This window comes from Neofelis nebulosa, chromosome 15 (assembly GCF_028018385.1).
Source record: "Neofelis nebulosa isolate mNeoNeb1 chromosome 15, mNeoNeb1.pri, whole genome shotgun sequence".
NCBI classification, from domain to species: domain Eukaryota; kingdom Metazoa; phylum Chordata; class Mammalia; order Carnivora; family Felidae; genus Neofelis; species Neofelis nebulosa.
Genome location: NC_080796.1, coordinates 74,910,153 through 74,922,915, shown reverse-complemented (window position 1 = coordinate 74,922,915; position 12,763 = coordinate 74,910,153). Strand labels below are relative to the sequence as shown.

At 61.6% G+C, this 12,763-nt stretch overlaps 1 protein-coding gene and 1 long non-coding RNA gene across 5 annotated transcripts in view; both read right to left on the bottom strand.

Annotated features, from left to right (window-relative positions):
- Window positions 1-7,713, bottom strand: part of KCNN3 (potassium calcium-activated channel subfamily N member 3) — a 114,571-nt gene extending 106,858 nt beyond the window's left edge. The window contains exons 1-2 of one of the 3 annotated variants that reach the window (XM_058702292.1): window positions 7,632-7,713; window positions 5,857-6,962 (exon numbers count right to left, since the gene is read on the bottom strand). In XM_058702292.1, coding sequence (XP_058558275.1) covers window positions 5,857-6,759 — 903 coding nt within the window. In that variant the 5' untranslated portion in view covers window positions 6,760-6,962; window positions 7,632-7,713. Of the gene's footprint in view, window positions 1-5,131; window positions 5,226-5,856; window positions 7,068-7,631 lie in introns of those variants that run through there. The other 2 variants (XM_058702293.1, XM_058702297.1) reach the window with 2 other exon arrangements.
- Window positions 7,714-11,247: 3,534 nt separating this feature from the next.
- LOC131495843 (uncharacterized) lies at window positions 11,248-12,514 on the bottom strand. 2 transcript variants are annotated; one of them, XR_009254155.1, is made up of 4 exons: window positions 12,428-12,514; window positions 11,744-11,800; window positions 11,488-11,606; window positions 11,248-11,352 (listed from the first exon to the last, which is right to left on the bottom strand). It is a non-coding gene; the product is annotated as an uncharacterized LOC131495843 (long non-coding RNA). The 2 variants fall into 2 exon arrangements; XR_009254154.1 differs by lacking the exon at window positions 12,428-12,514 and having other exon boundaries at window positions 11,744-12,010.
- Between the last annotated feature and the right edge of the window lie 249 nt (window positions 12,515-12,763).

Genomic DNA, 12,763 nt, shown 5'->3' with positions numbered 1-12,763 from the left:
AGGTTCCCTCCCTCAAACCCCCAGCAGAGGCCTGTGGCAGCTCAGCACAGGGAGACGGCAGGTGCTGGGGCCCTGGGCTCTGGATCTAGAACCATCTCTCCTGAGAGGGGCACCTGGCACGCCCACGCACCCCTGTGCACCCCACTTCCCACCTGCGAACAGAGCGGCTTGTAGCGACCCCAGGGCCACGGTGGGGTCGCGAGGAGCTGAAAGCACAGAAAAACCGTGAGCAGTGGACAAGCCGAGCCCACGGTCACCCCCAGTGGGCACCCGGGTGGCCGGTACGGAGGAAGAGGCCTCCCGAGGAAGGGCAGGGGCCAGAGCCCGGGGCTGGCGCCAGGTTTGGGGGGCGGGGAGCCTCACAGCGAGAGCTCTCGTTCTGTCTATAACCCCCACACCCGCCCTGTCCATCATCACCCGGGGGCAGTACGGCCAGGCCTCCAGCACCGCCCCGGGGCCTGTCCACCACCTCACCCGGCACCCAGGCTGCACCTGCCCCACTCTCCCCGCCCCTCCCCGGTACAGTTCCCTCCCTCCCAGTGTGGGGCACGCGGGTCTCCGGCCTGGCCACCTAGATCTGTCTCTCTGCGGAATCATAAACAGTTTCTCCGGCAGCAGCAGGCGAGGAAAGGCCTCAACTCGGGAGTCAGATGGGCCGAGGGCCCCGGGTTCTCACCCCAGCACCGCCGCCCACTGACAGCGTCCGGCCTGGGGACTTCTCTATGAGGGGACGGGACCACACCCACGCCTCCCAGCACTCCAGCCAGGACAGAGGACAGCCATCGAGGCAGAGCACAGGGCGGCCCCTGCCTCCCCCTCGCCCAGCGGCCGGCACAGGGCCAGCCCCCAGCCCTCCTCCGGCACCCTTGCCTGCAGCCGAGCCCCTGGGGGGCCGGGGGGAGCCCGGGGGCGCCGCGGAACCCTGGCCTCCTCCTGACCTCCTCCTGCAGACTTTCCTCCACAGAAGAAAAGGCCCAGAACTTCCTCCCCGCGGCTCCGGGAACAGCGTGGCCTCCCAATCCCCCCCTCATTATTTAAAGAGGAATGACTGATTCTTTCCCTCTCCCTTTGGGGTTTGGAAAGAGAGAGAAGGAAAACAGGTCCGAATGAAGGGCGGGCCTGCCGCTGAGCCAGCACAGCGGGGCCTCCACGCTGCCCCCTCACAACCTCACTCTCTCATTCGTACTCATTTTCTCCCCCAGATGTGCTTTACAAATAACTGCCACAGAACCAAAGCTCTGTCTTCTGATTTCCATCCAGGCCGCGGCTTCTCTACGGTGGTTACTCGAATTTCCTTTCGGTTTGTGTTGCTTTACCTTCGATGTTTTGAAGTTACCTTCGCGGTCTTTGGACCGCGGCCTCGCCAGTGCCCCTCCCCGAAAGCTCTGTGAGGGGCAGGCGAGGGGGTCCCCCAGCTTTCCGATCAGCCTGCACAGCAGACATGCCCAGCGATGGACGCTGCTTGGGGGGCAGGTGGGGGGGGGCAGGCACCCCGAAGTCCCTCCCGGACGGTTACAAACAGCGTGACGATGCCTAAGGGGAAGCAGGTACTGTTGAGTCGTCCCCTCTGGGGTTACAAACGTTTGACTCAGCCGTAGGCCTCGCGAAGCTCATGAATAAGGTCGCCACCACCCTGGGTGGGAGCAGGGCCTCGCTTCCACGCTCTCAGAGCGGCTCACGAGTCCTCCCTGGGCCAAGACACTCAGCGTGACCTCGGTGCAAAACAGACCCCTGGCTCCGACCCTCCCGCCTCCTGCCGCCGTGCCCTGCAGGCCGTGACGCAGGAGGGTCCCCGGAGGGCTCCGTCCCGTTCAGCAGCGCCAACACACCGGAAACCACAGGCACGGGCACCCCGAGGCCGCTGTCCGCAAACACGCCGCCTACCCGCCCAACGCGGCTCCCGGGTCTGGCAGGAGGCGCGGGCCGGTCACCCCGCCGAGCCCGGCTGCCACTTTGCCCTTATGCAGACAGGGGCTTCCCGCGCAGGGACCCGCGAACCTGCTCAGTCATCCGGGCTGGAGGCCGAGGGTGGACCCCCTGACCTCTGTGAGGTCAACAAAGACACCCCACAAGTCGGCCCGAGGGGACCCCGTTTTCTTCGCAGCGCGGACGGCCAGGAGCCCAGGCCCCCCTGGGCGTGCGGAGAGGCCTGCCTCCCCCCCCCCCAGGTGTTCTGAAGGAGGAAGAGCACTGGAGCCGGGGTGGGGGGAGGCCACGCGTGGGAGGAGACGGGCCAGGGGGACCCGTGGCCGCGGCGGTCCCCACAGCAAGGCCAGGCAGGGGCAGCGGGAAGAGCAGCGGGGCCCCCGGCAGCGGTCAGTTCTGCCAGGGAGGTGAGCCCGGGGGCGGGTACGGGCTGGAGGTTGGGCACACACGGGGACAGAGACGGCTGCCTTGTGGCAGCAGCATTTCTGCCCCCCCCCCCCCCTCCGGTGGTCACAGCCGACACCAGAGGTCCCCGCGAGGAGGCCCCCACGGGACCGGCCAGCCGGGGCTGGGGGCTCCTCGGCTCCGGGATGGAGGGGGCCGGGCCCTGTGGTCCCGGTGCACACAGCACAGCCGGAGGTGTGCCTCAGACCAACTCTGGAGGAGCACGGAATGCCAGGGCGTCCCCAAAGCATCGCTGCCTCCGTCCTGACGGGCACAGACGTGACAGACCACATCCCTGGGACCTCTCGGCGGGACCTCTAACCCCAGCCCTGCCACGGTGTCTACGCCCTGGACATAAAGCACCTATTTGCTTTTTTTAACCCTAGACTCTTCGTCCAGTTCAGGGATAGCCCGGAACCAGTCGGAGCCCACGAGGGCCGCCTCGGGCACTTGTCTGCTACGGGGTGGGGGGGACTCATGGCCCCGCCCCTCCTGCCATCTGGACCCTGCTTTGGCCCACCTCCCACCCCCCCCTGCGTCACCTCAGGCTTGTGAGGAGGGGACCGAGGACCACCCTGGCCGACTTCTCACCTCCTCACTCTGGCTCCCTTTTGCATGAACTCTGAGCCTCAGGGCAGGGCCAGGTTCCGTCTCCAGAGAGCCAGCCCCACGTGGCAGATTCTCCCCCAACAACAAGTATCGGCCAAAGACGCAAACGGGGGTCCGCAGCCCCGTGGAGGAAAACAGAGAGCTCCAGAAAGCTGCAGGTCTGGCACCCGTCAGCCGCCTTCAATCACTCGGGGAAGCAGCGGGAACCCCTCCGAGGGCCCGTGAGCGGGAAGCCCCCCACCAGTGCACGGCTACCAGCCCGCCTGGACTACGTCCACACGGGTCAGCAAAGCCACCCGGACACCCAGAGATCTCCAGCGAAAGAGAGGGCAGCCCAGCTTTCCCAGCTGGCGACACTCCTTCCTCGCCCAAACCCGCCGGCCACGGTAGAGCCTGGGGGCAGACGTGCCCTCCCTACCACCCACCCGTGATCGGAGGTGCTTCCAGCCCCTCTCAGAACTTCTCCCCGACAAGACGCAACTTCTCACGCCACTGACGAGCGTTAGCTCCCAGTCTGTCAAGGGCCCAGCTGATTCCGGAGCCAGAGTTGGTGGGAAAGACCTCTCTGCCCTCATCACCACTATTAATAACAATGACATGAGGCCCCGTGTTGGAGCCTTACACTTAGCACGTTCGCTCTCCCCACTGACAGCTGGGGGACCGGCTCGCAGAAGTTACATGCTTGTCCGAGACCACAGCTCTGGAAGCCACCGAGCTGGGATCCAACCTTCACTCTGATTCCCTAAAATGATCCTGTTTGTGTCTGGGACGAGAGGGGTAGCCGCCTTCCTCCTCCTGGGTCCACGGGCCCTGACACGGGAGACCCCAGGAAGTGCTGCTTCCCGAACACACGGCAGACGGGAAGGCTGGCAGGCAGGGGAGCGGGTTAAAGGGAGCCTTGTTTCTACAGCCAGGGCTGTCCCAGGGGTACACAAGGCAGCCACCGCACCAGCTGGGCCCAGCAGGACCTTCCTGGTCATAACCCCTCGTGCCGCCTTGAGCGCCAGCGGTTTAGAAGCGGGGGACACCCAGCCCGTTGGCCCCCTGACCCTTGCTCCACACCGGACCCCGCTTCCTCCGGCTCCGGGTGAGGCCCTCTCCCTGCCCTGGCCCCTCTCCTGCCAGTGGCAACCCTCCTGTGACATGAAGACCACGCGCACAGACCTGCCCCAAGCCGGGTCCTCCGAAGAGCTCTGACCCCCGGGGTCACTGGGGTGCTGGTCTCTCCCCTTCCCCCCACCTCCTAGTCCCGGGGCCTTCATCATTCTCCCTCAGTGACGGCTCCTGGTCCCCACGGGTGGCTGGAAGGAGCCAGAGCCCCGCCGAGGGGGACAGCCCCTCCCCCCCGCCAGCGCCCTGCCCCCCCCCCCCCCCAGGAGGCCCTGAGAGCTGCAGCCTTCGGGCATGACTAAGTGAGCTGTTTCGGCCGGGAACCCCACTCACTTCTGCTCTCTGAGGGGCTCAAACCCCATGCTACGGACATGCAGCCAGCTGGGGCGGCCCCCTCTGAGCAGCTGGGGCCCTGGGGGACCCTCTGCACAGAAGGAAGTCTAGGTCCTGGCTACTCAGGTGGCTTGACGGTTCTGCCCGTGCCCTGCTGGAGAGAGAGGCTGGGGACAGGGAAATCCGATCAGCACCTCCTAGGTTTTTGCGGCTGGATCTCAACAAGGAATGTGACAGCCCCACAGCAGCTGGGCCCAGCCTGAAACAGGCTCTATTTGAAACCTCCAACAGCTGAACCCCTCCCAGCCACCCCCTGCCCGAAATGACAAATAGGAAGAGAAATCCAAGGGACAGGCCAGCACGCACACATGCACTCACACACCCTCCTCCCCAACAACAAATCGGGGGTGAGGGGTAGAGTGGGAAGAAATCCGCTTGTCCAATGAGTGCCCGGTCCCCCGAGCCCTCCAGCCCGCAGCACGAGGGCCCCCAGCAGGCCGAGCGTGGCAGGAACCCACCTGCCGGGAATCACCACCACCACCCCCCCCCCCCCCGCCCCCGCCAAAGGCCGTGATCTCCAAGCCTGAGGCTGAAGCCCAGCCACCAGCCGCCCCGGCTGCGCACACGCTCCACCTGACTGATCCGGGAGCCCTGTCAGCCCATCTGAGGGAGAGGTGCTCCCCGGGGCTCAGGCCACGGCGGCACCCACCTGCTCTGCTGGGGACACCTGTAGCCATTTTCGTCAGGCGGCAGCAGCTTTATTCTGAGTGCTCTCTCCCGAGGGAAAGGACCGCGGGTTCCCTCCGCCCCTGTTTTCACCTGTGCCCCCCCCCCGGGAGACTCGGGTCACGGGTGCGTTTCTATTTTGCCCAAAAGTCTGTCGGGGACGAGGAGGAAAAGAGAAACTTGGGAAGAGGGGGAGAAGCCGCAGAGAAGGGACAGGCATGGAGTCCCCACCCCCCACCCAGACATTTATTTCTCTTCCATCCTGGGGAAAATGGAGTGGAGCAGGGCGGGAGCGGAGGGGGAGCCGCGGGGACTGGCAGGCACATCAAGGCAGAGTGTAATTAATTGGTGCGTGAAGCCGCTGGGCTCCGCTTTGGCTCGCGTGAGCCAGGAGGAAAACGGTTTCTCAGAAGGGACTCTTTCAACCTCCCCGGCACAGAGTCTGCAACAGACACAGTGCATGGGGGGGGGGGGGGGTGCTCCCCCCAGAAGGCGAGGAATGAATTCTCCCGGGGTTGGGAAAGCAAGCCAAGTTCGAGCGCTCCATCTAATTGAGCAAACGCCTCTCCCCACCACCGCCCTCCATCAATCTTCTCTCCCTTTCCTCTCCATCCATCTCTCTCTCTCTCTCTCTCTCTCTCTCCCCTCTCTCTGTTGCTACCTACATATTCCTTTTGTTCAAGGTATAAAGAGAAACTGCAGCCCTACCTTTGAGTACAAACCCCAAGAGAGCTCGGTCTCTATCACCATGACAACAATTCCAAACATCCCAAAAATCAGAGCATAGTCACTGAGACGCTTCCTCTTTTCGAACAGGGCCCTCCTGTGTCCCAGCTTATAGCCAATGTTTTGGTTTTTCCGTTTGTTGGCTTTGGGGAAGGTGGCGCTGCCGGCGGAGGCGGCTGGGCCGGGGCCGGGGCCGGGGCCGGGGCCGGCGTGCTGGTGGTTGTGGGTGGCGTTGGGGGGGTGGAGCAGGGTCTGGTGGGTATGGTTGTCCTCCCGGGAGGAGATGATGATCTCGGGGGGGTTGCTGGGGCTGAAGAGCTGGAGGGGCTGGCCTTCGGGCTCGGCCTCGATGAGGTTCCTCCGGGAGGCGCTCAGCCGGCTCAGGGGCTTCATGACCCCCCCGCTGTACTTGCAGGAGCTCATGGCGATCTCCGTGAAGGGGTTGCTGTCCCGCCGGTGCGCCAGGGGGCTGGCCTGCCGGTGCCGGCCGCCGCCAGCGGGCCCACTTGTGGCTGTGGAGCTCGGAGAGTGGCCGAGCAAGTGGTCATTGAGATTGAACTGGCTGCCTTGCCTGGAGGAGGGGCGGAGGGCAGCGGTGGAGTTGGCCGAAGGGGGGCCCCTGAGCGTCGTGGGTGAGGAGTGCGGCAGGCCGGGCTGGACGGGCTGGCTCTGGACCTGGGCGAGCAGAGACAGGGGACGCGCTGGCTGCTGCTGGGGCTGCTGCGGAGGCTGCAGCAGGGGTCCCGGGGGCTGCTGGGGGGCTGCTGGGGGCGGCGGCGGCGGCGGCGGCGGCGGCTGCTCATCCCCGGACGACGGGCAGGGACCCTTGGGGTCTTCATCCAGGTCCCCCACCCCCGAGTCATGGAAGTGCCCAGAAGTGTCCATCTTGGGGCCTGGCTGGATTCCCTGCGGCACAACCCCCCACCCCAAAGCCACCCTCGCTCCAAAGATGTCCTCAGAGGCAGCCGGGCATCCAAGCCCCCAGCAGGTGTCCTGGCCCCGTCTTCGTTCTCTGGCTCCGGCTCTCTGGGGCTGCCCGGGGTCCAGACGCCGCCACTCAGGGGTGCATGGCCCCGGGCAGGAGGGGCCTGGGGCAAGAAGAAGCGGGGAAGGAACTCCGTCTCAGGAGGCGGCCCTCTGGGAGCGCGCACGGCCAGGCTCAGCCTCGCTCCTCGCGGGCTCAACAGCTCTGCTCTCCCCTCCCGCGGCCAGCGCTCCGCTGCAGGCCCAGCCCACTTGGTGGCAGCGGGGCTCATTGGCTCGGCTCGGGGCGCCGCCGCCTCCTGACTCCGCCCCCGCGCGGGCTCCTCCCCGGGGGAGGGGCCCGCCGCCCCCACCCCACCCCCCACCTCCCACCCCCCACCCCCGGCCCGGGCCGCGCGGCGAGGGCTGGGAGCTGTAGTTTCCGCCGCCCCTCCCCCCCCCACCCCCCTCCCCCACCCCGGGCCGGCCCTCTCGGCTGCGACAGGTGTGGCACAAGCCCGCGAGGCGACGGGGACGTGCGCGCGCGCGGCGCGCTGGGGAGGAGGAGCGGGGCCTCGCAAGGAGGGGGCTGCGCACCCTGACGCGGGGGTGGGGCGGGCAGGCCGCCGGTCGTTACCGGCCAGGGTCTACCGCAGGTCGACCCCAGACGCCCGGGGACGTGGGCCTGGTGTCCCCAGTTCACAGCCTGATGCTCCGAGACGTTGAGCTACAGCTCCAGGGGTCACAGAGCAGACGGGCCCCCCAGTCTCCCGACCCCAGGTGGGTAAGCTCACCTACTGAACGCCGGCAGTAAGCGTGCAGGCGCCGCTTTGTTACTTCCACCCCCCACTTCAACCCTATGCAAATGATGTCATCATTCTCCTTTTACAGATGAAAACTGAAGAACAGATCACACAAGCACAGGTAAGTAAATTGCCAGATGTCACCGGGCCGGTGGAGGGTGCTGGGATTTGAACCCAGGTCAGTGGGACCCACAGCTGCTATCCCGTCCGCCCGGAGGCCTTTCCACTGTGCTGCTCAGGGCAAAGCGGGTCCTCCATGAAGTGGCCCGCGTGCTGGGAAGGAACCAGAGAAGGCTTGCAGGAAACCGGCCTTCCCACAGCAGGGCGTGTGAAACAGACCAGCTCCCGGGCGCTGCGGCGTCACCACAGCGTCTGGCAGGAAGACAACCCCCCCCATCCCCACCCCCCCCCACCCCCACCCCCCGCCGTGGCCACTCCCCCACCTGATCTGCCCTGTGGGGCCCTGAGAGTCTGAGCTGGGAACGGCTGCCCGCTTCCCAGGTTCAGAGCCATCATCAAGTATTTATTAAGCTCCCACTGTGTGCAAAGGGAGTTCCAAAGAGAAGGGAGCAGAGCAGAATTCATTTCCCCTTCTAACCGCAGCTGATTTAGGGATCAGTGAGGAAGGGGAGGTGACGGGATCCCCAGGCACAGCCGGGGTTTCAGAGGGAGAAATGATTTTTCTGTCCAGGAAGGGGAAGAGCAGGAGAGCCATACACCCCGCTATGTGCACACATGTGTGTACATAGGTGAGCGAGCACTGGCCCACAAGCATGCTCGTGTGCACACACGTGTGCACGCGCACACACATGCACACACACACAGTGGGTTTCTAAAGCAGCTCTCTTGAATGCCGAGCTGCAAGTGGACAGAGCTCCCAACAAACGGGCCAGAGAGCCCTCTGCGTGCCAGCCTCACCTCTGCAATCCCTGTTGGCTGCGATTAAGAGCTAAATATTACTTGTAATCTAAGCCACAACCCCAGAAACCCGAGTACGGCTGCACACAATAATCCCGATGGTGGTTGTTCTCACCAGCGACGTGGTCGTTCCCCCTGCACCCCCACCCAGCCGGCACCAGTCATAGCGCCGGGGTCAGACCCGAGCCTGGCGTCTCCCGTGCTTGCCCGTGGCCGTGCAGGCCCTCCAGAGCCCGCCCGCCCTCCGCATGCCCTGCCCTCCCTCCCTTTCCCCTCTGTCTTCTTGCTCTTCTCCCCCCACCCCCATCCCCAGACAAAGCACCTGTTAGGCTTAATGATTTCCTAATAAATTAGTTGTTAGTAGCCCAACGTGCCATTAGCATCGGTTCTCAGTGCCAGATACAGCATCTGGGCTGTGAGCATCATTGTTCAGGGCCAGGCTCCTGGGCATTTCTGTGCCCCCTCCGGCACCGTGACCTGCCTCCGGCTTCAGCTGACCCTTCTGGGCCAGCCTCCCGCCTCCGAGTCTCCCAGCTGTGCCCCCTGGATCCAGACAAGGACTGTTACACTATGTCCTGCTGTCACGGACAGCGTGGGGGGACCAAACTGTGCCAGAGCCGAAGGTCCACTGCAGACTCTTCTGGAAATGGCTGGAGCTGGACAGCGGAGCCACGGAATCGGCTCCTCCGCGCGGCCGCCCTGTTGGAGTGGGGAGAGCGCAGAGCCCGGGCTTTCGTGGCCGAGAGCCCAGGCTGGAGTCCCCTCTGCCACACGGTGGCCACGCGACCACAGGCAGCTAACTACCTTCTGATGTTCAGCTTCCCCCCCCCCGAAAAAACAAGATAAAAGTAGGGTCCCCGCCTCTCGGGGTTGGGGGGAAGGACAGATGCGAGCGGGTATTCGCGGGCCAGCCCACCGGACCACACTGGGAGCTGCTCAGCCCGGCCCGGATGGCATCAGCTCCCCCACCCTGGCCTGCCGCCTCGCCTGCCCTCCACTGCTGCGGGCCGAAGCCCCCCCTGCTGGGAAGCCCCAGCCCGTCCCCCAGCCCCCAGCTACACCCAGGTCCTCAGAACAACCGGTGACTTGGAGCCATCAGCCATTTTACAGAGGAGGAAACTGAGGCAGCAGGCGGGTGTTAAAATTTGCCCGCGGTTACTAACGGGGACCTAGTGGCATGGCCAGAATCAAATCCAACCCCAAAGCCCCAGCACTTTCCACGTGTCCCGAAATCCACATCAGTAGGGCTCGGTCTTCTTGGTATTTATTAAACTAAACGTTATCACAGGCAGCCCTCAGGAGCTTATGGTCTCACCACAGAGGCTATACTTTCATGGATGAAAAGGAGCCGCGACCGAGATCCCAAGTGTGGTGGAGACAGGACGGCTCATTGAAGGCGGAGGTAGCACACTGAGGCTTCGTGGGGGTGGTGGCGCTTGAGCCACACGATGGGCTCTTCCTTCAGGCGAATCAGCCTCTCCAGGAGCCTCAGAGACGCCTCGGGCTCGGTCCCAGCCCCCTGCAAGAAAGTAAATATCGCAAGAAAGCAAGCCAATGAATTTTCTGGTTTCCCCCTGCACATGAAAGTTCTGTTCACTCGGGGCGCCCGGGGGGCTCAGTCGGTTAGGCGTCCGACTCTCCATTTCAGCTCAGGTCATGATCTCCAAGTTTGTGAGTCCGGGCTCCACGTCAGGCTCTGTGCTGTCAGCACGGAGCCTGCTTGGGATGCTCTGTCCTGCACGCTCGCTCTCTCCATCTCTCTCTCTCTCTCTCTATCAAAAATAAATAAACTTTATTTTTAAAAAGTTATGTTTACACTACACTATGGTTTACTAAGTATGCAATAGCATCATCTACAAAAACCAACGTATGTACCTTAATTTAAAAATACCTTAAGGGGCGCCTGGGTGGCGCAGTCGGTTAAGCGTCCGACTTCAGCCAGGTCACGATCTCGCGGTCTGTGAGTTCGAGCCCCGCGTCGGGCTCTGGGCTGATGGCTCGGAGCCTGGAGCCTGTTTCCGATTCTGTGTCTCCCTCTCTCTCTGCCCCTCCCCCGTTCGTGCTCTGTCTCTCTCTGTCCCAAAAATAAATAAAAAACGTTGAAAAAAAAAATTAAAAAAAAAAAAACCTTATCGCGGGGCACCTGGCTGAGTCCGTCAGGGGGTATTGACTCTCGATCTCGGGGTTGTGAGTTCAAGCCCCATGCTGGGTATAGAGATTACTTGAAATCTTTTTGAAAAGGGCTTTATCGCTAAAAACTGCTAACCATCATCCGAACTTTCAACAAGTCGTACTCGCTGATGACGGATCACCATAACAAATATAATAATGAAGAAGTTTGAAATGTTGCAAAAATTACCAAAATAGGACACAGAGACACAGAGGGAGCAAATGCTGTTACGAAAATGACACCGATAGACTTGCTCGACCCAGGGTGGCCACAGACCTTCCATTTGCAAAGTAAAAACATGGAGTATCTGCAAAGCTCAATAAAGCAAGGGACAATAGATAGAGGGGCACCTGTTCAGAGACGAAGGCCAGCGGGTGCGGTGGAGCTTCTGGGCTCAGGGGAAGCGAGTGAGGCTGTGCTCATCAAGCCCGGGAAGGAAGAGACGGCCTTTGGCCACCAGCCCCACACCACGCTGCCCCTCGCCCCCACCTCCTCTCCGCTCGCGCCCCACCACCTCCCTCCTTAAGCCCCAATAATACCCGCTTCCGGGTCCTCCAACAAGCCATGCTTCCTTCTGCCTGGCATGCCCTTCTGTCCTCTTCATCTAACAGGTTTCTCTTTGCCCTTCAAGAGATGACTCACAGGTCTTCCTTCTAGAAAGCCTCCCCTGAGCTCCCCAAATCCAGATCAGGGGCCCTTCTTCTATACTTTCACGCCCTGTGCTCTACCCCCGTCTTTATCAAGCAGTGTGGCTGTTACCTGTTTGTGTGTCCTTCTCCCCCTTGACTGTGACCTTCTTGAGGATAGAAATGGTGTCTTGTCCATCACTGTATCTGCACATCTTGCCCATAGTAGATGTTTCATAAAGGTGAACTGAACTGAAATTAAAATCCAGGAGAGGTCATTCAGAAGCAAACGAGAGGACGTTGTAGCATTTTCCACAACAAATAACCACCACGATTTCCCCGTCGGTGAAATGAATGACATAGAAGAGATGATACCTAAGATCACTGACCTTGAAGTCCCATAATCCGTGCTCTGTGGAAACTGTTGCTGCCAAAGGTAGAACTGTCTGAAAACGGGGTTAAGGAAAGTGCTGATTTGTGGCTTATATGGCTGTCTTTCCCACTAGACTGTGAACTCAATGAGCACAGAGAAGGCGCCTCATTTTTTCCTGTATCCCCAGAGCTAAGCAAGGATCTACTCAATAAAGGTTTATTGGATGGATGGATGGATGGATGGATGGATGGATGGATGAGGGATGGGTGGATGGAGGGTGGGTGGATGGATGGGATAGACGGGTGGAATTTAGATATAGGATAAATAATAGTTTTTAGAAAATCCCATGAGGAGTGCTTGGGTGGCTCAGTTGGTTGAGCATCTGACTAGATTTTGGCTCAGGTCATGATCTCAGTTTGTGATTGAGCCCCGAGTCAGGCTCTACACTGAGTGTGGAGCCTGCTTGGCATTCTCTCTCCCTCTGTCTCTCTCTCTCTCTCTCTCTCCCTCCGCCCCAAATAAATAAATACACATTAGAGAGAGAGAGAGAAATAAAATAACAAGGCTTGGCATTTAAGGGATATCCTTAACCTTCCAAGGAGAGACAGTATCAGAAAGTCAACCACACCCTCCCTCAGACCCTGGACGGTTGGGGCATCGGACCAAACAGCTTACTAGCCCATCCAGGTGCAGCCATTACCATGTTCTTATCTAGAAGCCTTATTATTTTAATAATAAAAGCAACTCCAGGGTCCGAACAGCACTCGCACATGAACTACTCCATCCCACCTCCCAGCAGCCCCGGAAGGCAGGTCAGGAAGGCTCTAGCGCCCATCCTTTATGCTCTCACTCTGTAAACTAATAGTTAGAAAGGTTTAAGTGACTCACTTGGGTCACCAGTTAGTCGTGGATTTGGACCTGGACCCCTCTGACCCTAGACTCCCGCTCTTTCCCACTCGTGCCGCTGGGAATGCCACCCCCACCCCACTCCGTATCCGGTCCTACTGGAATTTAAGGAGAGCACGCAAAGCCATCC